The sequence below is a fragment of the Corvus hawaiiensis genome, chromosome 20 (assembly GCF_020740725.1).
Source record: "Corvus hawaiiensis isolate bCorHaw1 chromosome 20, bCorHaw1.pri.cur, whole genome shotgun sequence".
NCBI classification, from domain to species: Eukaryota; Metazoa; Chordata; class Aves; order Passeriformes; family Corvidae; genus Corvus; species Corvus hawaiiensis.
The window spans coordinates 1,951,442-1,974,870 of NC_063232.1; the positions used below are offsets into that span (position 1 = coordinate 1,951,442).

The 23,429-nt window shown below is 39.5% G+C and overlaps 1 protein-coding gene across 6 annotated transcripts in view; it reads right to left on the reverse strand.

Moving 5' to 3' along the window:
- USP32 (ubiquitin specific peptidase 32) overlaps positions 1-23,429 on the reverse strand; it is a 62,525-nt gene that overhangs the window by 25,665 nt on the left and 13,431 nt on the right. For 5 of the 6 annotated variants that reach the window (XM_048324440.1, XM_048324437.1, XM_048324438.1 and 2 more), the window contains exons 2-7: positions 17,110-17,237; positions 13,414-13,519; positions 12,772-12,890; positions 9,776-9,935; positions 2,236-2,367; positions 798-905 (exon numbers count right to left, since the gene is read on the reverse strand). In XM_048324440.1, the coding sequence (XP_048180397.1) occupies positions 798-905; positions 2,236-2,367; positions 9,776-9,935; positions 12,772-12,890; positions 13,414-13,519; positions 17,110-17,237 (753 nt within the window). Of the gene's footprint in view, positions 1-797; positions 906-2,235; positions 2,368-6,108; positions 6,345-9,775; positions 9,936-12,771; positions 12,891-13,413; positions 13,520-17,109; positions 17,238-23,429 lie in introns of those variants that run through there. The other variant, XM_048324441.1, reaches the window with a different exon arrangement.

Genomic DNA, 23,429 nt, shown 5'->3' on the forward strand with positions numbered 1-23,429 from the left:
TGAGGGAAAAGGGAATGACTTTGCTGTTAGAACCACTCCACAACGATTTCCTTTATTCCTTGCAGCCCTCTAAGCCTGCAGAGTCCCGAGCAGCTGATTTAGTGCTGACAGTTCTGAGGAGGGGATGCAGGTGTGGAGGTGAGGAAATGGAGCAGCTGTGTTTAATAAACTCAAATCCAGATTCCTGCAATCCTCTGCTGTGTTTGCTGATGGGACATAGCAGGGAACATATGTGCATCCAGAAATTTCCAGGGAATTACAGCTTGGAAGTTGCAACAATATGGCTTTGGAGAAGTAGGGAACAAAAAGTGTTTCAAAACACAGGAACCTTGCAGGGAGCCAGCTGGGAACTCGGCAGTGAGAAGCCACAACATGCTATTTACCACAAGACAATCAAATAGGACATTTGTTTTCTATTACAGATAATGAGTAGCTAAGTGTTTGCACTTTCTATATTGAGATACACACTTCTGCATCAAAATGCAGAACACTGCAAAAATAACTTCTGAAATGTAGTTTTTCCCAGTTAGATAATTTATATGAAACTACTGTAAAATACATAGAATATGTATAATAGATAAGCTGTAAAATACATAGAATTAGATTTAATTCTCCTTTATAAAAGGAAACCTTGGTATTTAAAATTCCTCTATTTTTTTTTTTACCTTCCAAAGTCACCTTTCACAGACATATACTTGTTTAGTGGGAAAAGAATCTCAAAAGGTGAAAACAACTAAACCTCATTGTTCAAACTGAAAAACTCCTCCCAAATTAACAGTTAAATTTTGCATACTTACACTTCTGTCTCTCTGCCAAGGGTCCCCTGCAACATGCTGAGAGCCCACAGGAAATTTCTTTAAAATCTATGTGATTGTCTCGGTTTTCATCAAAAGCATTAAACAAACCTGCAAACCACAAAAGCATCTCCTGTTACAGCACCTGAGAGACCCACCCAGCACCTCCACGAGGGGTCAATGGGGAACACGGGCAAGGAGAAGTACAAACACTTGTCATTTATTCTTATTAAGTGTAATAAAGGTAATTAAGCACTACTAAGTCCATTTAAAGGTGAATTAGATCTCTCAGGGATGGCTGATCCAGCCAGGGGTGGGGAGGGAATCAAGAATCCTGAACAGCTGCCTGATCCTCACACCCTTCTTGTCATGACGGATTTACAGTGGAGCTGAACCAGTATGGCCAGAATTTCCAACGTGCTTGATGGAAATTCCTATGGAAATCACTGAATTTCACTGCAAATTTGGCCCTGAGTTAAGAGCTGTAGTCACCAGCCTTCAAAGCATTTAAGAGTTCCAATCATTCAGCATTATTTACCCCATAATTTATTTTTTTTAGCAACAATGACTCCACAGAAGGCAAACAATGACCAGAGACCATTCAAGTTCCACCACAGCAGCTCTGTAACTTTAAACCACTGAGCAGATAAAACACACTTAGGAACAAAAGGATGTAGGGATACATCCCTAGAGAACTGGACATAAATTCTGATTTTTTACCATTGCAGATGAATTTCCCATTTGTCACTTACTGCTGCCACTTGTCACTAAAGCCAACCTTTTGGTAATAAAAAAATGGTCACTTCAGGACTGCAGACCAGAACTGGTGTGCAAGTGGAATGTCCCTGAATGTCCCCATGTCATGCAGCAAATGGCAATTAGACAACTGCAACCTCCAGTTATTACCAGAGTGGCCTCAGCTGGACAGACCAGTTTGGTTGTCAGTAGAAATAACAACCTACAAATCTCTTGACTGAGTCTCTTGAATAAAACCTTCCTTAATCTACATTATTAGGGAGGAGTGTTTCATTGGCTGCATGATACAACAGCTGACTTGCACACTAAGTTGCCATTTAATAGCTGAAAGTCACATTTTTCAGCTTAAAAATGGTCGATTTTCTCTCATTCAGGGCCAGCAGCTTATTTTGTCTTTACAGAATCTTAAGAAAAAAATTTAAGCAACTACGGGGCAACTTCTACAGAAAATCTGACATATTTCCTGCCAACTGATAGGAATGCAACACCTCCTTCAGCATTCCAGACTTCCCAACCAACAGAGATTTCTCAGGCCTCTTTTCCCATTTTTCAGAACTCAGTGAAGTTATTCTGTCATTCAAGCTTCAGAACAGAAGCTGTTCAGAACAGACACTTTTAAAGCTGTAACAGTTGTAAGTCAGCAGAGCAGCAGCAGTTCCTCACCCAGCTGACCCTCATTCCATACCTTCACTCAGGGATGGATGGATTGGAGGGGACACTAAGGGGGCAAACGTTTCCAAATCAAAGCGTCCAGTTCTCGATTGAGCTTTTAGCAGCCAGTATCGCTTTTCCAGGTCGATGATGTCCGATTCTTCCACTGTATCATCGAGAAAAATAAAACAAAATTACCTTCTTTGTCCACAGAACCTTCTTACCTATTCACCATCGAGGAGTTTGCCATCAGTAACATCACCAGAAGTGTGCAGAAGCACAGACATTAACTTCTCCCATCACTTTTCACCTATTTCTTTTTGGTGATTTGAACAGGCAGATTATATGTGCAGTGTCTTATTTTCTCAGGGTATTCAGCATTTAAATCCTCCAAAAAGATGTGAAGTAGCATTAAAAAAAGGTCTTTTATGGAAAAAATTATGCAGTACTTGGTTGCCCTTGAAAAACTCCTGTTGGAAATTTTTGGCTTTTTGATACAGTAATAAGGCTAAATTAATACAGCTAAATTTTAATGTGGCATTTAAACATTGTATGTCAGCATTTATTTTTTTCCAAATATAAAACAGTTTGTTTCATGTTATTATTTATACTTTAGAATTATTTACAATCCCAGTAAACACTGGGGAGTGGTTATACAAACCTACAAGACACTTTATGCAGAGGAACTTAAAAGGCAATTTAAAAAGGGGGGGAAAAAACCCCAAATCCCAAACCCAAGAAATAAAACAAGGTGCTAAGCAAGGATAGATAAAAATAGCCAGAGGAAGAATTTGTGTTTTCCCTCAAAACATTATATACAAACACTGGTCTCTTTATGCTTTATCCTTGAAATTAAATATATATATATATATATATATATATATATATAACAAGATTAAGTTTCTGCCCAACAATACTTTTAACCTTTTTACATATGCAAGTGTGTCACAACAGTGCTTTAGGTCAGTGCCAATTAATTGGTTCTCAAATAGATCTGTAATGACAAAGCTGTCTATATTAAGAACCACGATGTGTGATCTCATTCCCAGATGGTTCTGAGCCTTTAAATCCACGCCAGTTTTCTAATAGGTTTAACTTGAGCTATTTGGCCTGGTTTAGTGCACAGAAACAATAATAATCCTGTAAGGCTTAAGAACAGAAGGGCTCCACCTAAAAAGTTGTATGTCAAATTGAAATTTTATTGATTTCTTTCCCCATTTCTGTCATTAGTGGCAGTAATTTACTTAAAATAGTAACTTAGGTAACCTGCAATGAGTATGAAGTAGTTGTAACTACCCAGCAGGAACATCACATGATGCACCAAACCTTACACAACTCCTTACCCTCAGCAGCGGAAAGAGTGGAAAAATCTGAATCAAATATCTGGAGTTGGAGGAGTGGAAGGGGTTTGCATTTTCCTGTAAGGTGCTTTTAGACAGTCCAGCTGGAGAAGTGACACCAGTGACAACTGTCCCTTTCCTGTGTGCCTTCAGTGCAGTCACAGAGGTGACAACCCCAGCCCTGCCTCCCCAGCCCCAGCTCCCCAGGGCATCATTCCCAGCTCTTGTGCATTCACACAGTGAGAGAAGAGCTGATCCAGAAGAAAAACTCATTTCCTTTCTCGTCTCCCCCTCCTTCCTGGACAGATCAATCCCCTGATCTGTTCTACTATCCCGTGGCTCTTGGCTGGGTTGCAATCACAAAGTTATTTGCGTTGGAAGGGGCTTTAAAGGTCACCCCAACATCCTCCATGGACACCTTCCACTGGATCAGGATGCTCCATCCAACCCGGCCTGGAATGTTTCCAGGGATGGAGAATCCACCACATCATCACAAAAACTTTCTCCCTCACATCTACTCTTATTTTAAACCCATTACCCCATATCCTATCACTACAGGCCCTACTAAAAGTCTGTCCCCAATACATGAGGAAGCAGCAATCCCAATTTATAAAGGAATATTATTCTATTGGAAATCAAGAAAGAGGAACAGAGGAGTTCTTTGAAGATCAGCAGATAGAAATATCACAGATGTGAGAGCCCACAAGGAGTGAGGAGAATCCCAGGGCTCTTCCCCTTCCCAAACAATGGGAGAGGGGAGGTTGTGCTGCCATTTACAGGAACTGCACTTCCACATTACTGCTCTCATTAGCAAACACAAAAGCATTATTTATGTTCTCTTGTGCATGACCATGTAAATCACTTTGCTTCCCTTTAATCCACCTCTGCAAGTAGGAAGAATAACAAATGTGCGAGTTGCACTTCATTCTTCAAGTGATGCAACACTGAGAATATTTAAAAGCCAGCAGGAAGCTCAAATTGTCCTCACTGAAGAGTAAATCTGCAGAAACCTTTCCCTGGCAGGTGTAATATTTATCTTTAGTAATTAAGAACTGAAAGAATGTTTTATTTTACCAAAGAACCTCTCTCAAATATCTATAGTAGAAGTTAGTTGTATTCTGATTTTTTTTTGATTGTACTTCACAGATGTTTCTCCATCGTTTCATTATTTCATCTCAGAAAAGAAAGGCTATCACAAAGCATCTTGTCTGTATTTCTGTTCACAGGGGTTGAGTTGGCATGATCATTTAAAAGATACAGAATTTTCAAATAATCACCTTTAAAAGAATAGCTGATAAAAATGTAACACTCGTGCTGATACTTATCTGAGCCCCAGTGCACTGACTTTCTGCACAAGAGCCAAGCACTTTAGAAAGTAAAACTAAATAGAAAATAACATTCTTAGCACTGATTAGGCTTACACAAATCAGGTTAACCACAGGTAAAAATGTGACAAAAGAATACTTCTCATTCACAGTTATAACAAATTGTAGCTCAGTGCAACAGTTCCAGTGAATAAAAGGGAGCAGGATTTATTGGATTGCAGCACACGGGAAGTTTAACTGCAGCTGAGCAGCAGCTGTTGCACAATTTGATTTCTCCAGAGTGATTTTTTGCACATAATCTTGTAAATCAGTCTCAGGATATGCAGGGCACCATCTATTCCTCCATGAGTGCAAGCTAAAAGAAATCTCTGGCAATTTATGGTTATACACATAATCATATTTGTTACTGAAGTTAAATGAAGCATGGGAAAGGCACACTACACTTAATACCCAACCATATCAATGTGCATGACAAAACATCATATTTCACAGAGGTTTTGCAGAGATAAAGGATTTTATCTTTTCAAAATATAAACATTTTTCCTTAATGTCTGTTCAAATCACATCAAAGTGTAAACTGGGTTTTCATTCAGATTACTTAAAAAGATGTATATTATATACACAATACAGGCCAAAACCTCAGAACAGACAGGCTTTCTAGGCCAAGTAATTATTCATTTTGGTAACTAAATACATGATATGATTATTTGTGGTCACATGGACATGACACACCTGAGAAATTTAACCAGTTTACTACCACATGCTGATTTATGTCTCCCTCATCACTTGCCCATTAGAAATACGAAAAGCTTTCAGATCTGTAAAATTATGAATAATATTTTTTGTTTCAATTCTCTAAGAATTAGATTAATATAATCACAGGGATGATAATAAGTACAACTGAAGCACAGTCTTCTTCTTGTAAAGGAAGAACAAATAAACACTTTCAAGTCAAAATACCATCTAAAACTGTAAAACTACTAGAAATGAGTTAATTTAGAACATTGCCCAACAGGCAGGTGCATGACAGTGATAAACACTAAACCCCCATGCTACATCTTAATGCCATTCCCACAAAACATCCTTCTAAAGTATTCCATAGACAGCAAGCCATGAATAATCTTCTGCCTTCTGCAAATTTAAAAGCATGCTTTCATTTCAGCCACTGCTTATTACAATTCTTTATACGACCAGAACTCACCGAGTATTCCAATATATGAGGAAACTTCAATATTTACCCACCTATTGGTACAATCCTCTCTGGTTCACAGCAGCAGAAACATACCATATTCCCAACATTTTACCAAGCCTTGGATTGTCCCTCTGTTCACCATGAAGTGCTCCAGGCAGACCCCAGGCCCTGCTGGCAGGGAGGGCTCTTCATGGCGAGGCAGGAGCCCAAACAACTGACACCAAACACTGGTTCTGACTAAGAACTCTTGTTTGTGGCTTTCAAATTAACATCCAGAAGACTCTGGGACTGAGAGCTGCTTTGCAAGACATAAAATAGCCTGGGAACTAAGAGGATAACAAGTGGCAAAATACAGATTAAGTGACACTGAGGCTTTTACTTATTGGCCAGGGCTGCTGTCAGACTTTCATCTTTCTGCTTTTCCTAATTAAAAACAAACAAACAGAAAGGGGGATATAACCTCGACCAAGAGAGATCCGTGTGTGTGTCAGACATGACTATCCAGGTGTTCATGCTGCAGAACATGGATTATCAGCACCTTAAGGGGGGAACAGGGAGGTGTAAACAGGCACAGCTCCTCTCACAGCACAAGTGTTCACTCTTGGGAAAAGCAGCACAGAATGAAACGTGCCCTTAAAAGCAGCTTTAATAAAACCAAAATCTTCACAATTGGCTTCTAGTGGCTTCCACACATCCCTGTTCCCAGAGTGGGTGCCCCAGCTCCAGAACGTGGATTTAACACCCAGCCAGCCCTTTAATGTTCCCCTCACTGCTCTTCCCTTTCAGCCTCCCATCTTCATCCTCCCACAAAGTTGACAAACCCAGCTCTGACAGAAGTTGCTCCTTCCACAACATTCAGCTTCCATTTTGCTCTGTTTCAAAAACTGCCTCTTCCATTTCAACCACCCTGCCTGGTAATCCAGGGCTTCTCTCATTTATTGTACTAAACAAATGATAAATGTATATTCTAAAATATAATTATTTATACTGATTGCAGTCATAACTGCACCTCAGCAGGTGAGAGCTGTCAGAAAGAACAGAATGAATTTTTCTGACAACAGAGGAGTCTCTTCCATTGAAAGGGGAATTTGGCTGTTATTTAATCAGAACTCAGTGACACAAGAACTGTGTGACAAAGAAGTACAAATTAAACATTCTGTCAGTTCAAAAGCAGCAACCCCTCTGATGAGTGGAATTATTTTCCCCATGGAAAAGGGCTGAAAACCTGACTATCTAAGCCCATTACATGACACTGAGTCACACCAAAATGACACATAAAAAAGGCAACCAGCACCTATGTTGCAGCAGAAAAAATATTTCCAGCTAAATGAAGGAAATCAATGAGGTGTTCCCTGAGTCAGTGTGACAGAAATGTGAGATTTACAGGCTCCACTACAGTGCTGTTCAATATGATGGCTTAAAATATACATATTAAAAAAATGAATTTAAATGCATATGATTGTACTACAAAACTGAGAAAATCCAAACTACTGCTACTTGGTCATCCTCAGGTGTAAGACAAACTCATATCCCTGAAACAGCTTTTGTAGGAACAAAGGCCAGTTATTTTGGCAGCTTTCAAATAAAATTATTCATATTTCTGATTTAAGTGAAACGGAACAAAATTTGATTAAAAGCAGCAAGTGTGTGCAACTTCCTGTAACTTTAAAATTTCATTTCTAATTATGTGTTGAGAAATGTAATTAAAGTCATCTGCACACCAAAATAAATGTTATTTACAAATGAAAAATTAGTATTCCTTTGTTTCCCTGATAGCCTGGCTCATTAAGCAAATTTAAATGGAGTCACTGATGCTTTGCAGTGAAATGGTGGCTGTTTCTAAATCAATGGGAATAACTTTGCCTGTTTTTATCACTGCCATTTTTCATGGCTCTGACATATTGTTCAAGAAGCTGGATGGGAAGCACAGTGTGAGGTAAGGCTGAGGAGGGGGGTTTGAGGCTTGTGCCAGGAGATCCAGCGGGAATGAGAAGTTCCTGATTGCACCAGCGAGTGTCATGAATTACTTTGCATTTTACAGAAGAAAGTGAAAACCTTTCCCTCTTTCTCTGTATTATGGTGTTTGCCTCAGTTTACCAAACATTATCTCACTTCCTGGTCGTTCCAAAGGGAACCATTCTCCCAGGAAAAATATTAAGAACAAGCCTTCATTTAGAGCAAAGGAACTGTCACAACAGCTCTCAGTGTTTTACACATTCAGCTGTGTTAAAAATACTTCTGTACTGGATTTCTTACTCTTTGGAGTGACCTGATTAGGCTGAAATTACTTCCAAATGCTCAAGCACTTATATTTTCCTTAGTTTTGCATCTGTTGGATGAAATTCCTACACTGTTGTAAATCACATGGAAATTTAGTAAAATTTAATTTTATCTAGAGGTCCAAACATAACTGTCACATGAGCTTTCCAAATCTGTGGACAATAACCACATCACCTACATGGATTTCTGGAATTCACTAAAAAGCTCAATCCCAGCTCTGACACGATGGTAACAGTGACAGGGATATCAAAACCAGAAGTGAGAACAACATTAAACATGAAATAAAATCTATTAAAACAGCAGCTGTTAAATTTAATTCTTTTTTTAATTCCAAACCTCAGTTTCAGTAAAAATAAACTTTCTGTGAAAAGCTCAGTAAAAACTGTTCTGAAAGTTTCAATTTCAAAGCATACAAAAGAGCAGATCTCAGTTTGATACAGGTCAAGATCTTTCCCAGAACACTCAGAGGGTTGGGGTTTTTTCCATACACCTCTTTCTCTACCTTGTCTACGAGACCTCAGAATATTCGTGGTTTTCTGTAACCTCAATGTCTCCTGCAGCCTCTCATGTAATGTAAATAAATTACCTGTTCATAAACTCCCAACTTAATCATGCATTTTCATTTCAGATGGTCAGAAAATAGTTTGAATGCCCATATTTAAAACCAAGAGGATAAAAAAGGGCACACTGCTTTATTCAAGCAACCCACCCATTAGAGGATTAAATGCCACACTGACACCAAGGAGGAAAATCCGTGAGAGGACACAAAACACAACCAGACTGCTCAAATCCCTGACATCTCCACAACCAACTCCCTTCTCCCAGGGATCCTCAGGGATGGAATGGATGCTTGCATTACACTGGTACATGAAGTGTCATTTATCAGCCTTTTGTTTTTAGATTCAATTTAAAAACCAGCTGTTCCTTCTTTTACGTTAACACAGACATAAGGAAGCACTTCTCCTCTGGAGACAGTTCCTGAGGATGCTTCTCTTTAGTTAATTCAGTTCCCTGCCTCTACCACATGCCAGGAATATTATTTATTTTACTGGAGAAGCAAATTAAGAGGTAACACTTATTTTTGAAACAAATATTATTTTCTCAACTCTCTCAGTAGTTTTACAACCCACTATAAAGACCAAAAGTAAACCCAGTATTACCAGTCAGCCACTTCAGAAGATACTTTTTTTTTTAGCTTGCTTGGTAGCAAACTTCTATAGAAGTGTGGTAGCCTCAGCATTATTATCTCTTAAAAATAACAACCCAGTGTCCTTGTACACAACATTTTACACCACAGCATGGAAAGCAGAGAACAAATGAGCTCAGAGAAGGAATTTCTCTCGCCGAACCGAACGTAGCGGAGCAGGGAGATTGAATGAACAATGATTCTGCCTGTGAACTCTGGCAGGTTTTTTTAAGATGTGCACCTTTACTCACAGTGTGTGACCCCAGCCAGGGTCTGGTAGAAGGTTGGGGTGTCACTGTCATCAGTGAGGGTCACATACACCCCTCCCGAGAGCAGCCACCGCGAGAAGGTGAAAGCGTCTTTGTTGTGCAGCAGCCAAACCCTGAACTTCTCATAGTTCACCTTCTCACCCTGCAAGAAAAACCAGAAAATGGGAGCTGTTTTTCTCACAGCCAGTAAACAGGAACCATCCAGCTACATGAACAAAAACTGGGACAATCTCCTAGAAAAATAAGTGCTAATGTAATTTTTCTGCTTGGAGCCATGCCTGTTTTTCCCTTTCCTTTTGAAACGGCAATGGGAGGGAAATTAACTTTCAGTTCTCTCTGCATTTCAGCCACCTACTCAATGTGGCCTTTGGAAACTCATTTACCCTGAACCTCAGGTGAAAGGGATGAAAAGAAAAATGGTTACTTGCAATTCAAAACAGCAGAGGTTATTTTGATGAATTTAAATGTATTATTATAGATACCAGCTCTGCTGTACCAAAAAACAGGTGCTATAAAATCACAAACGTTCTGTTCTATCTGTGCAGGTATATCAACAACACAGAAAAATCAGATTTGGGAATAACTAATGCTGTGATTAATCACTGGAGGAACTTGTGGATTTTTTTGACGTGACATTCCCAGGATCTGCTCACTCTGTGCCTCTTGGAGCTCCCTGTTCAGGAATACATAAAATCTGCACACTCACAGAATTTCTGTGCTGTTTAAACCATTTATTTGAATCCTTGCCAAGCTGTGGCCATGAAACCATAGGGATCAGCAGACTAATTTTTACAGAACCTACAAAACTACCTCAAATAAAAGCAAACCCATTATCAGTAGACAAACTCATTATATGGAGAGTCTCATCTCCAGGGGAAATAAACAGGGGTCTGGAAAGTGGAAGAGGTTTCAAGTCATTGATTATTTAAACTCCCCTCATATCACAGACCATTAAACTTCACTGAATTACATCTCTACAGAATCCAACCATTTGCATTTGGCCACGGACTATCTGCAACTGCCAAATGCAGAAAATTGAAAATTCACTATATTCCCTTTGCCAGGCTGCTCCAATGGTTCATCACCAGCACTGCTAAAACATTTGCTTCCTATTCCCATTGCAGGGGATTGTTTCAGGTCCAGATACTCATTCTTTTTATGCCTCTTTTTCTAGACTAAAGAGTTTTATACTTTCATCCAACAAATCACAGAATGGTTTGGGTAGGAAAAGACATTAAAGCTCATCCAGTTCCACCCCCTGCCACAGGCAGGGACACCTCCCACTGTCCCAGGCTGCTCCAAGCCCCATCCAACCTGGCCTTGGACACTGCTAGGGATGGGGCAGCCCCAGCTGCTCTGGGCACCCTGTGCCAGGGCCTCCCCACCCTCACTTTTATTTCTTATTCTTTCATTTCTCCAACAGTTTGGATCAAGAGACAAGAACGTTTTCTCACTCCCTTTTCCACCCTTTCCCTCTACTTTTTGCACTGCTCTTTGTAAAGGCAGCGAGAGCTGTGTCATTAGAACTCCAATTTTCCCTGGAAGGACAATGAAGAGGGACAGAAAAACTTCAGACAGGAGGAAGAAAGCATTTGAAGCAAGCAATGATTACAGCTGAACTATGATGGAACTTGAGAAACAAAAGGAAAACTCAGATATATTCCAAAGCTTCTATTTCTAGCTGAGTACACGCAATGATTCTGATGAACAGAAGTACCTATAAACATTATGCTTGAAATCAAACCCATCCTCTCTCTATAAGGCAGGCAGGAAGGCCCACAGCAGGAACATTAAACTTTCTCACTCTCCAGCAATGACCGTGGATGATTAAGAGCCCAGTAAATCCTGCTGAGTGGGTTATTACACTATTTTCATTTTAAAAGAAAAATCAATATGCAGCATTTTCTTGAACAGGAAAATGCTCTGAAGCCCAGATTGATACTCATCTTCCTGCAAGTCTTCATAAAGTATTTCTGGATTTCTTGGACAGCGTGCAATTAACTTGCAGGGTGCAATTCATCACACCACACTGATGGGAAATTATAAATAGGAAATGGCACCGTGGGTCAGGTCCAGAAGCTGGACTGCAGTGGACACAGGATTTATGATTCCAGCCAGGACTGAGGAATGCAATCACTGCCTCCAAAGCCAACAGGACACCAGGGCCAGATCAGAGTCTGGCTCAGGCAGTGCCCACAGCCAGAGTTATCTCCAACACAGACCAATAAAATCTGAAGTAACTAAGTAACCTGACAGCCACAAATAAAGCTTCCAGTCAATCTGCTCAATGCTTTCGCCAGAGGAAGGTACAATGATGTCTCCATTCTGCTGATCTTAGTCCTCTGATAACAAACCAAGCAAAAACCACTGAAAATTCATCAGGATTCCTGGAGCCCAAGAATCACCTATGAATACAGGGAAGTACTAATTCCCTGGTTTAGAGGAAGACCTCAGCAAGCTCCATAAAGATTACATTTCTCAAACAACCTAAAGAATAATTAAATGTTGTAGCTCCTGGCAGGAACAGTGATACAAAAGCAATAATATAAAACTATTATTTTTAAGCAACCACTGCTGTCAGGCATTTTTAAATCCAGGGTGCAGATTTTCTTTCTTCTCAGCTCTGTATTCTAGATTTCTTCCCTGATTACAAAAAAATGTTCACATTAATGACTTAAGTTCCCACCAGCAATATTAGTATTTAAATTTACCTGATGACATGACTACCCTTGGGAAATGATCTCTTTCCAAGCAGCACAGTAAGTACAGGAGCACAGAGAATGCCTGCATTTATACACCAAATGCTGTTCACATCAATACAAATTACATGTAATACCACAACACAAAAAACCATGAGCTTTTACCCAATTTAAACAAGGTCAATTTGTTCCCATACGTGCACGAGTATGAAAAAGAAGCCACTTAATGTAATCTTGACTTTTTTGTAAATGCAACAGGAGAAGAGCTGCATGAAATACCTCAGAGAAGCATTTCTTGAGTGACTCTGGGACCTTCCCATCAACCACATGCAGCATCTTCTCCATCTCTTCACGGACAACATAACTCCCAGATTCATTAGAGAAGAGGCTGAAAATATCTGAGGAAATAGAGATTTGTGTAAACATCTCATGGCAGTGACATTTTTCAAATTTAAAGTTTACAACTGGCTGAGAATGTCAAAGGCTATGCAACAACTAAACGACTAAAAATTTAGGTTGCTCCAGTTTCAATACAGGTCCACAAGGTTTAGGTCAAGATCTCCCTTTTCTTTTACCATTGTAATCAAAGGGAAAATGAGTGTTATCAAGTCAGATTAACAGAGAAGACAAAACAACAGAAGTCAGTAGGCAGATGCTTTTATTTGTTTTGAAAAATATCAATGCCATCCTCCTTCCTCTGCCCACATACAGAGAGCATCAGGCTTTCTGCAGGATCCCAACACTGACATTTCATGATGACTTAGCAAATATTTCATTTTGAATGAATATAGAAAACAAAAATGCACTTAATTAAAAAAATACAGACAAAAATGTTTCCAAAAATCCTGTCTTTTATTGTAAAATGTGTGCTCATTTTACACTCACAGTCTTGTTGTTACTGTTTTAAGTTACATCACTTACATTTTGTTTTCTCCTCCTCTCTGCCTCTTGTAAGTAGAACTAATCCAACTATCAAGTTATTGAAGTGCAGCCCTTTGGATATTCCTCCAAATGAACAGTAGATAACCTAGAAGAATAAATTAGAGAAGTTAACCAAAAATAGAGAAGTTAACCAGAAACAGGGCAAACATGTCAGAAATAAGAAGAGCAGCTTGTACTGAGGCTCCATCTTATGTGGTTTTTAGGCTCATCACCTCACATTCAGCTAAACACACTTCAATTATTAATTCTGTTACACTTTTGTAGCTCTTCTGGTACCTATAAACAGCCTTTACTTAGGGAAACACAGGTACCAGTCATAAAGAGCAATATAAAAATCCCATGTTAGAACCCTCCAGTGAAGACACTTCTCACTTGCTCATGGTGTTGTTTCCCCACACTTCTTTATCAGGGCTGAAATCTCCTCCAGGCTGAGCTCTGATAATCTCAAAGGCATCAAGGAGATGCAGCAGGAATCCCCAAGCCCAGGCTGGTAGCAGAGAGGGGAACTCCAGAGCCCTGTGAGTCACGACACCATCACAGGGGTGGTTTCCACCACAGATCAAAATTAAGTCAGGACTGGGAGTGCTCAAACAAAACCAGTCCTGGGCCTGGCAAGGTTAGACCTGGCCAAGCCACACAGTGCTGTGGTGGCAAGAAGGTGATAAAGGAACACCTGACACAGAGTGGCTACACCAGATCTACTGCTGCTCCTGCAGACTGGCTGGAGACACCTCGACAGTGACCTGCAGAAATCCTCTCCTTGTCCACACGTCCATCTGTCCATCCATCCATCCATCCATCCATCCCTTCAGATTACTAAAATCTGTCTGCAGGCAGGGCAATGTAAATCAATGTACAGCAGGCTTTAATTCTCCAGAAAACATCCTGCAGAACCTCACTTCCATCCCACAGCATTACCCAAATTTAATTTCCACAGGGGGCCCAGACCAGCCTCTTCTGTTACTCCAACTTGAATCCATTTACGAATGCTTGAAGGGCTAAATTATTAAAGCTGAATTTGTGCTTTATTTGGACACAACAACTGCGCAGGCTTCAAGGCAGAGACTTGAATTCCACACTTTTTATGCCTAATCCTTCTGTCTTCACCAGATGCCTTCAAGGCTACACAGCCCATGTGGGCAATTTACCTTCATATTACGCTGGACTCATTACTTCTTTAAAATATGCAGCTAAAATATCCACTCACTTCTGCTGAACTTTGTACATCTCAGCTGCGATATCAGATGAGCACCAAATATTACATTTATACATTATTTCAACACAACACAAGAATTGCTCATGAGATAAACAGAGAAAAGGAATTCTATGGATAATATCCAAGGTATCAGTATTTAATATATGTAATTACAACCACGGGCAGCTGGCATTGCTTGGAGTTTAGCTGCTTAATCATTCCTTGGGAAAAGTTTATAAACACTGAGTAGTCACGTAACACATCAGTTTGCATTCCTAAGGAAGGAACTCCACATTTTTTCACATTGGTGTGGCACTTGGAAAACTCCTAACATGCACCATCAAAATGTGATGCAATTCTGTATTTTCCAAAATTACTTAATGCTGTTGCAGCTTTACTTAAAACAGCCACACCCAGAGAGAATCACAGCGATTTACACTTCAGGATGTAAAATTTACTGTAAGTATATGGCACATAGTCATTTTTTTCATAAAATTTAAGCCTGACATGTTCTGTTGCATGGGCAACTGAAGAGTATAACAAGATTTAAAAACAAAAGCTGTGCTCATGCTTGCCACCACCGGACCAGCTTTCTTGCACTTTAACAACACAGACACATCTCTAAATTTCCTTTTATTAACATCTTCAACTCCATTTTCCCAAGAGATCCTCCCAAGAACATTATTGTCCTGAACATTTAAAAAACGTTTTGTGTGCAGGACAATCACACAAACTGTTTGACCCAAGTTCCACTGGTTTCAGTCCTGTTTTATGTCCTAGTTAAAACTCCTGTGTTTTTAATTTAATAAATTCCTGAAGGCCTCTCACTCCTCAGGTATGAAAAACCATTATTCACAACATGCAGAGCACCCAGCCCAGCAACCTGAGGCTCCAAATGATCGGTTTTAATGAGTGAAAGGCAGAAAACTCAGGGGTTTTAGCTGCCTAATGACTTTGCCTGCCTCTCCCAAACCTGAATCCAGGATTTACAAAGCATCCCTTGACTCAAATCCCAATTTTGGCCCAATTTACAGTTTTCAAGTTCACAGATTTGATACTGCACTGCCTGAGTATGAATGCTACGAGTACATCATAATTTGTACTCGAATTTTGAGATGAGTTCTGATGAGAAGCCATCAAAAACCAATTATGAGTCTTCCATTAATTTTATTTCACCACCTGGAAACCAAGAACTGCTCTATAACCATAACGAGTGTTGAAAGAGACAATCTGTGTCTTTAAGGACAGATTTTTTAAAAAAATAAAATAGAAACTAGCCAGCAGACATTTGAAGCCCCAGAATTTCTGTTTGTGACCAAATCAGTAATTTAATCCTTAATACTGACATAAAAGGGATATAAAAGTACAAGTTAACTCGTACCATAAAATTCTCAGTATGTTACACTATTTCAAACCAACCATGCATTGTGAAAGATACATTTTTTGTTTCATCTTAGGGGTTATCAACTCTCAAAGCATCCAGAAAACACTCAAAAATTAATACTGAAGATAGGCTTTAAACTCCGGGAAAATCAGGCCCCTCTTTTTCCACTGCAAATTTTCCTGCTAAGCCTTAAACACCCACATAAAAAGCAAACTGTTTACAGAAGTAAGTAGTATCATCCTCTTTGCCAACACTTAGGAAAAACGGGGGAAAAAAAAGAATGGAGAAAAGACTAAGCTTAGGAAAAGGAACTCTGGCAGAGTGTAAAACCTTCAGCAATGCACACTTCAGCACTCACATTATCTAAATAAAACTGGGAGCTTGCACGCTGCCTCTGAGGTCAACAGCTCTGAGCATGCCAAAAATAGAAGCTGTGACTAGAAATGACATGAAGCAAGAGATCATTTGAAAGGTCTGCCTAATCTTTGTCTCTCTACCAATAATATTTTCATATCTCTCTCAAGAAAGGGGTAACTTCATACAAGACAATAACTTTGTAAACATGCAGGCGTGCAGGTTGGTATTACTATTTTTTTTTAGACATATACACAGGGATATATGTTTATATCCATGTAGTAAATTTTGATTCTGGCTATTTGTCAGTTCTTTTATACATTTGTTATGAACAAATTTATTTTTAAGAGCTCGTAAAGATTCATCTTCAGAAAATGAAGCAACAGCTACTGGAATCTCAGAGAAACCAACAGCAAGTGTTGTTGGAGTAAATAAAATCTGTTACAATGGTCTTGTTACAAATTCCCAATCTTTTAATTGCCCAACTTTCCATCTGGATATTCAGGTTTACTTCAAAGTCATCTACCAGGCATTAATATGGTTGGGAGCAGTAGCTCAGCTCATGCTGATTCCATGATCCAAGTCTGGAATATCATTTTCAGGCAGAGAAGGTGCATTGTGATGTTGCATAAAAAATGGGAGGCAATTCAATCAACTCCATAAACGTTTGTGTGTGCACCATCCAGCTGCCCATTATCCACTGCATTTGGCTTCCCAGGAAAACAGCAAGTTCACAGCTCACCTCAGCAACTTTGGGAGGGACCCCATCACCGAGAACTTCCCTGATGAAGCACTGCTGGGTCATATAATAGGAGAGGCCACAAGTTCTCTTGAAAGCATCTTTGAGCCGCTTCAGTTCTATGTCTGTAACTGAGAACAGAGCAAAGAAAAGAAGATTTGGTCAATAAAGATGTTACAGAAAGGTAATAGCTTAAGGAATCTCCAAATCCTCCCCTCCTTACATTTACCTTTACAATAAAAAGAGATGAAGAAATTAAATGCGTGATTTCCCCTAAAGAGTGGGAAAATGGAACTGGAGAAAATGAGATCTAATAAACTACTCTTGCTTGAAAAGAGAGAAGGGAAGCAGACCTACAGTTACCATCAATGTGAACAACAGCTCACTGCCTAAGTTTTCTGACTACAATAGTGGATTGTAATTTGTTCTAAATTCAGCACCATTCTTGTCGCACAAAGGAAAATAAGGCAGCTTTATGATCAATTTTGCATTGCATGTAAGCCAGAGAAATTATCTGCAACCAGCAGTGGTGAATATTATTAAGAGCAGCTCCAACAGCATCTTTCAGGCAGTTTCATCTGTTAATCAGCCTGCTTTTCTAAATTAAAACAAAGAGAGTACTTCACCACCACTACAAGTTCATGAGACAGTGCAGTGAGGTGTGATTTAATAGGAATAAAATGTTGGACTACATGTAATTCTTCACCCAAGATTCCCTTGCACATCCAAAATCTGCTTGCCAGCTATACCTGTTCAAGCTTGTTCACAACTGTAAAGGTGGAAAATGTGATGACATCCCGCTCATCCTGGGCTGGGAGCTCCCTGGAAAGCAGTGCTGCCTTCAGATTTTACAAGCACAAAGCAACTTTCTAAGAAAGTGTTTAAGAAAGGAAGGATCTCGTGGAACAAAACAAGCCCTCTGTCTAAAGCCAAGCTGCAGGGAATGGCACACGATGCCCTGGAAGTTCCTGTGGGGTGCAGGAGGAGTATTTACCATGCAGAAGCCCAGAGAAATGATGCTGCACATGGGAGCTGTGTCACTGTATTTATAGCAAGGCATTTTCTTTACCCTGCTATCACACGCCAGACAGAAACAACACTGCCACGGCCAAAGACTTGTGGAGCTTCTTGTCAGCCAAAAAAACCCAGAGCACCTGAGGGCTTCATCCAGCACTCAGTAAAACTTCTACTTTTCAATTAATTAATTCATTCATCAAAAGCAAAAATCAATCCTTAGAAGTAAATCACATTAAAACATTTCTCCCTAATTTTAATCCGAGTCAACACCGAAACAGATCTTGGCTTCACTTAGCAATTGTGTGTGGAAACAGAAATTGGGTTATGTTTCCTCTCAAATTTTATTACAGATTCTAGGTACTTCTGGCCATAAAGAAAAAATTCCAAGTATCTAAGGGATAAACCTCAATTGTGACCCACACAGCACCAGAGCTATCAATTAGCACAGTGGTGATTATCATTATCACACATCTTGTTTTACTAAAACGAGCCTGCTTTAATTACATGGCAGAAGAATGTTGGTTTCATACTGTTACCTGGCTTACGAGGTTTTTAAATTCCATTATTTCATATTAACATCTACCCAGAGTCACTGTGTGCCTTTCCATGTGATGCTTTAATGAACACTCAGGGAGGAAATGAAGAGAAGTGCTTCACCTCCTCTCACCTCTAAGCACAACGTCACTACAGCAAATCTTCAGCCAGCAGGGACAACTCCCCACACTTAATGAGTGGTGGGATTGCTTGGGGAACATGGATAGGAGAAGCTACTGGCTTTGTAATTTTGGCAAAGCAAAGCAAACAACCTGGATCCTAGACTAAATCAAGCAACAGTTCTTGGATGAAAATATTCTCATTTATTGCAGTTTTTAAATGCCTGCACACACACACACATTTTTAACAAAAATAGACTCTGTGTTCTGTTTTTTTCTCCCCCTCTGTTAATTTTTTGATCTCCTCACCATTTAATCCAATCTGGTTTGGGGTTATTTGGCAAAAGTTTCTATACAAACAAAGCATTTGCTAAGCTGATGCTTACAGCATCCATGACTGCCCAGTGTGCACCCCAGGCAGTGCTCAGGAGTAGGAAAATCCCATATAAATGTATTTCCCATAATCCATGGGAGTGATTGGAGCGTCAGTCAAGGTGAGGAGAAGGTTAGGCACAAGACTTGTCAAGCAATACTCCCAAGACTTTCAAAAAGAACCACACTATCAGTATATTTAACAGGCATGGTAAGTGGATGCTGCCAATCCATGTTACATTTCAAAAGCAAGTTATTATTGCCAGAGCCCACTCAGTATTATTGTTTGCAGGCAGAAACTACAAAAAAGGTCATAGAATAGCAGGAAAGGTAATTACTTCCATTCCTTCCCCAGGAGCCATTAAAATGACTGATGCTGGCCATTTAAAATCATCTGCAAAGCTTTGTAAAGGTAAGTTCATTATACATTTAGATCCATGCACATGAAAGTACAACTGAAATGAGAAGAGCATAAATCAAAAATATTATCAATGTTTACTACGAGTCTGGAAGGCAAAATATTTGAATACAAAATCCCAACACGAAAGCACCAATTATTCAACAGAGATAGAACACGATAGCGTGTTGAGAGGAAATAAAACTAAGTCTTCAATTATTAAAGGAACATTTCTAGAAGCAATACATCTATTACTATAATAATATTAGAAATTGGAGCACTCACATCCCCAGAAGCTGCCTTTTTTCTCTCAATTCCACAAGCCCAACACAGGAAGCACCACAGAACACAGAGGCGTTTTTCATCCTGCCTTTAGACACCAGGGTAGTTGACAAACCTGCCTCCTACACTGACTGAAGTTCTTTCATTAGCAATATTCACTTTTTCCAAAGGCACAGACTCCCCAAACACTTCCAGGAGCCAGTTGTCTACGAACACCTCTGAGAAGAGCATTCACAAGCTGCTGTCATTAGACACACGAGACAGACACTACACTATGGGGTGCACCCTTGTTGTATTCACAGCCTGACAGGGAAAAACAGACACTGACAACTTCCCAGAATAAGCTCATGGTAGCAAACACAGCAAAAACCATCTTTGCATCCCACCTGCCAATAACAGGTGGCACAACCTCAATATTGCTGCAGGGAAAGTGACTCAATTGGAAATGCACATTTAATTCTTTACACCTTGAGACCACACAAGCGACCTTTTGACTGTAAGGTTGATTCAAGGTAACAAAACCAAGTTTCACTAATTAGATATTGTGTGATAATTCTTTAAAAAAAAAAAAAAAAAAAATCTATCCGCCCACTTCCAAAAACCACCAATGAAGCAAAGTCCCAGACTGTCACTGTGTCTATGTTAACTTTGCTAACACAAACCTCCTGTGCCACCTCAGCTGAAGGGTTTCCAGTAAAGCTGCAGACAGTTTAACAGGAGATTAGTGCTGCATCCAACTCTCCAGGGAATATTCCAGCTCCAGTTTGTTTAATAAAGTTTAAATGAAACCACGCAACCTCAGCTAAAAATGTCACCCAGCTTAAAGTAATTGTAACAAACCTTCAGCTCACCAGCTGCCGAGGGTATTTTTAGTTTCCTAGTGTTACTTAAACTTCAGGCTGTTTATATGGATGTACTACTCCACATTTTTGTTTTAATGCCCATCTATCCAGATAACAAAATGCACAGTGCCTTCCAAAACTGGCCCATGCTGGAAAGCAACCACCTGGTTCTGCTCTGCCTTTACTCCATGTATTTATCACCAAATCACCCTGGAGTCTTCCTTTTGGGCTGAAACCATATCTGAAGCTCAGACTATGCAAGTCCAACTCTAGACTTAAACCTTGTTTTGCCACCCCTATAAAACTGTTCAAACCAAGCTGGAGGAAATCAACCCTTCCAGTGGAGCTTTGCAAGTTTTGCAGCCACATTCTCCATTCATTTTAGAATCTCTATTCACTTGAGACACTTCTTTCTTTCCACATCCTACAGCTCTAATCCCACTCCCACCTTCTTGACTTTTATCTGGGAAGGTTCTAAAATACCCTGTGGGCAGTGTATGGCTTGGGCTATGGCACCACCTCTGTCCCCTCCAAAGATCACACTGAAAGGACAATTTTAGACAACAAAAACTGGACAGCAAAATACCTGCCTCAGCAAAAGCTGCCCTGCTGTTACCAGGCTCCTAGTGAAAAATATTAAGAGTCATCATAAAAATATAACTTCATGACTAAATACACATAATATTGATATTTTTGCTCGTTCACGTCCTGTTTTGGAAAAAGAGAGAGAAGAAAATTGTTACATCAAAGCCAATTCCTCACTAAGCGAAGTACCTACACTGCACATTCTGTGATACTTCCTTAGAGGCTGCTGGATCTGAGCTAAGGTTTGCAAAAATTACCTCAATAAAGTGTTCTATTCAAATATCATAAGAAAGAACTTAAAATCTTCCTTAATTTTATATATATTTGATGATGTAACTATTGAATATAAGGAATATAAGAACTGCCACACACTACAGTCTCTGCTTAAAGGTTAAAAGAAGTGGCTGGACAGGCCTAGTGGAGTTATTACAATTTAAATAAAAATTATTATACACCTCACCTGTGATATATGCATCAAAAGCAAACACAATAAGTGTATTTTAAATTCCTATTTAATATTTATTTGCAAAGTCAGATCAGCCCCATAAACACCTTCCCTTATAATGCTTTTCCCCCCATCCTTCAAAATTGAAGCACACTGATGTAAAATGCTGAGAAATACAGGATGAGACCCCAACCACAGCTTTCCAAAGCAGCCACTTGTCTGATGGAGCAAAGGTGAAGAATAAAAGCATTTGAACTCTTAACACTGCCTGAGACACACAGGCAAGAGACACTTAACCTCTCCATGTCTTCTCTCAGCACTAAAATGGATATAAATTCCAGCCTGCATCAGACAGATGTGTGATAAATGAGCTAAGGTATTGTATAAAACCACTACAAGCTACTACTGAAATGCTGATTTAATCAGTGAAAAGGGCAGAATTCCAAGTGTTTAACTGAAGGAAGGTGGAATTAATCTGTCCTGGCTACTATAAACTGACCAATTAACATCAGGTAGAACTAATTGGACATGGAAACACCTCCAGAATCACAAAAGCTCCACACAAATCATCACTGCCATTAGGAGGAGTAGCAGTAACCACAACCAAAAAGCTGATTTCTGTCTCAAAAGCCTGAAATACTTCATTTGACTGCATGAAAAGAAAGGATTTATTCTGGTTCACAGGTTCCCAGCACAAAACCCAGACCAGCCCAACCAAGGCAGAAAACCACAATGTATCGACATCGCTGAAAGTCAAAACAGGAACAAAGTACTGCATACACAGGAAAAGAAAACACAGGATAAAAAGGTCAGTCAAGGTGAAGGGTCAAGAATCTTTCGAGCTCATCTGACTGAAGTACTGGTATTTTCCCCCAGAAATGGAAGCATCAAAATGCCCCTAATACTCTCCAAACACACCCCCAAAATCTGAATTTCTAATGTCACTACTGAACGAAAAGCAGCTTGCTAAGTCAGTGTCTTAAAAAACAAAATCCCACCAGCCCTGCACATCACAAGTACACAAAGCAAGCAGTAATTTGCAACTATCAGCATAACATTGCATTTATTCTTTACTAAAAATAACCAAATTTGAATTCTAATAAAACTAACAACTTGCTCATCCTTCAGAAAGCAAGAAAAAAAATCACCTGTCTCACATTCTTCCTCACTTCCAGCTCACGTTTTCATAATTCTAATATTTTGATTTTTAAGTGACAGTTTTAGAGGTTCAATATCAAACTCGCAGGGCATATAATTCTCTAACCAGACAATTATCTTCCCTGTAATCACTTGCTCAATATTTCCCTTAGGAATCTTCATCCTAGTTATACATGGAAATTTTATTACTTTTTTCATTAGTCTTTATTGTGACTTAATGGCTGTGGTTATGAAGTTGTCAAGAACCAAAGCAATTACTAAAAAGCTTCAAAGAGGTAAAATGTGCAAGTGAAAGTAAAGCGTGTTTGGGAACAACCCCAAATTGGAGGAACCAACTGCAAAACACAATTGAGATAAATGAACCAGCTATGACTAAAAAGTCAACCTCCACACCCACACACTCCTGCTAAAAAGGAATCCACTTGGGAATATTTTGGGAGAAAACACAGACAAAAAATTCCTGCCTTCCCTAATGGAAAAATGAATTCTCTCTTAAGGAATCTTTTGTAACTGGAACATCAGAAATTCAGTTGACAAAGGGCACCTCCATAAAGGCTTCATAGTCTTTAACA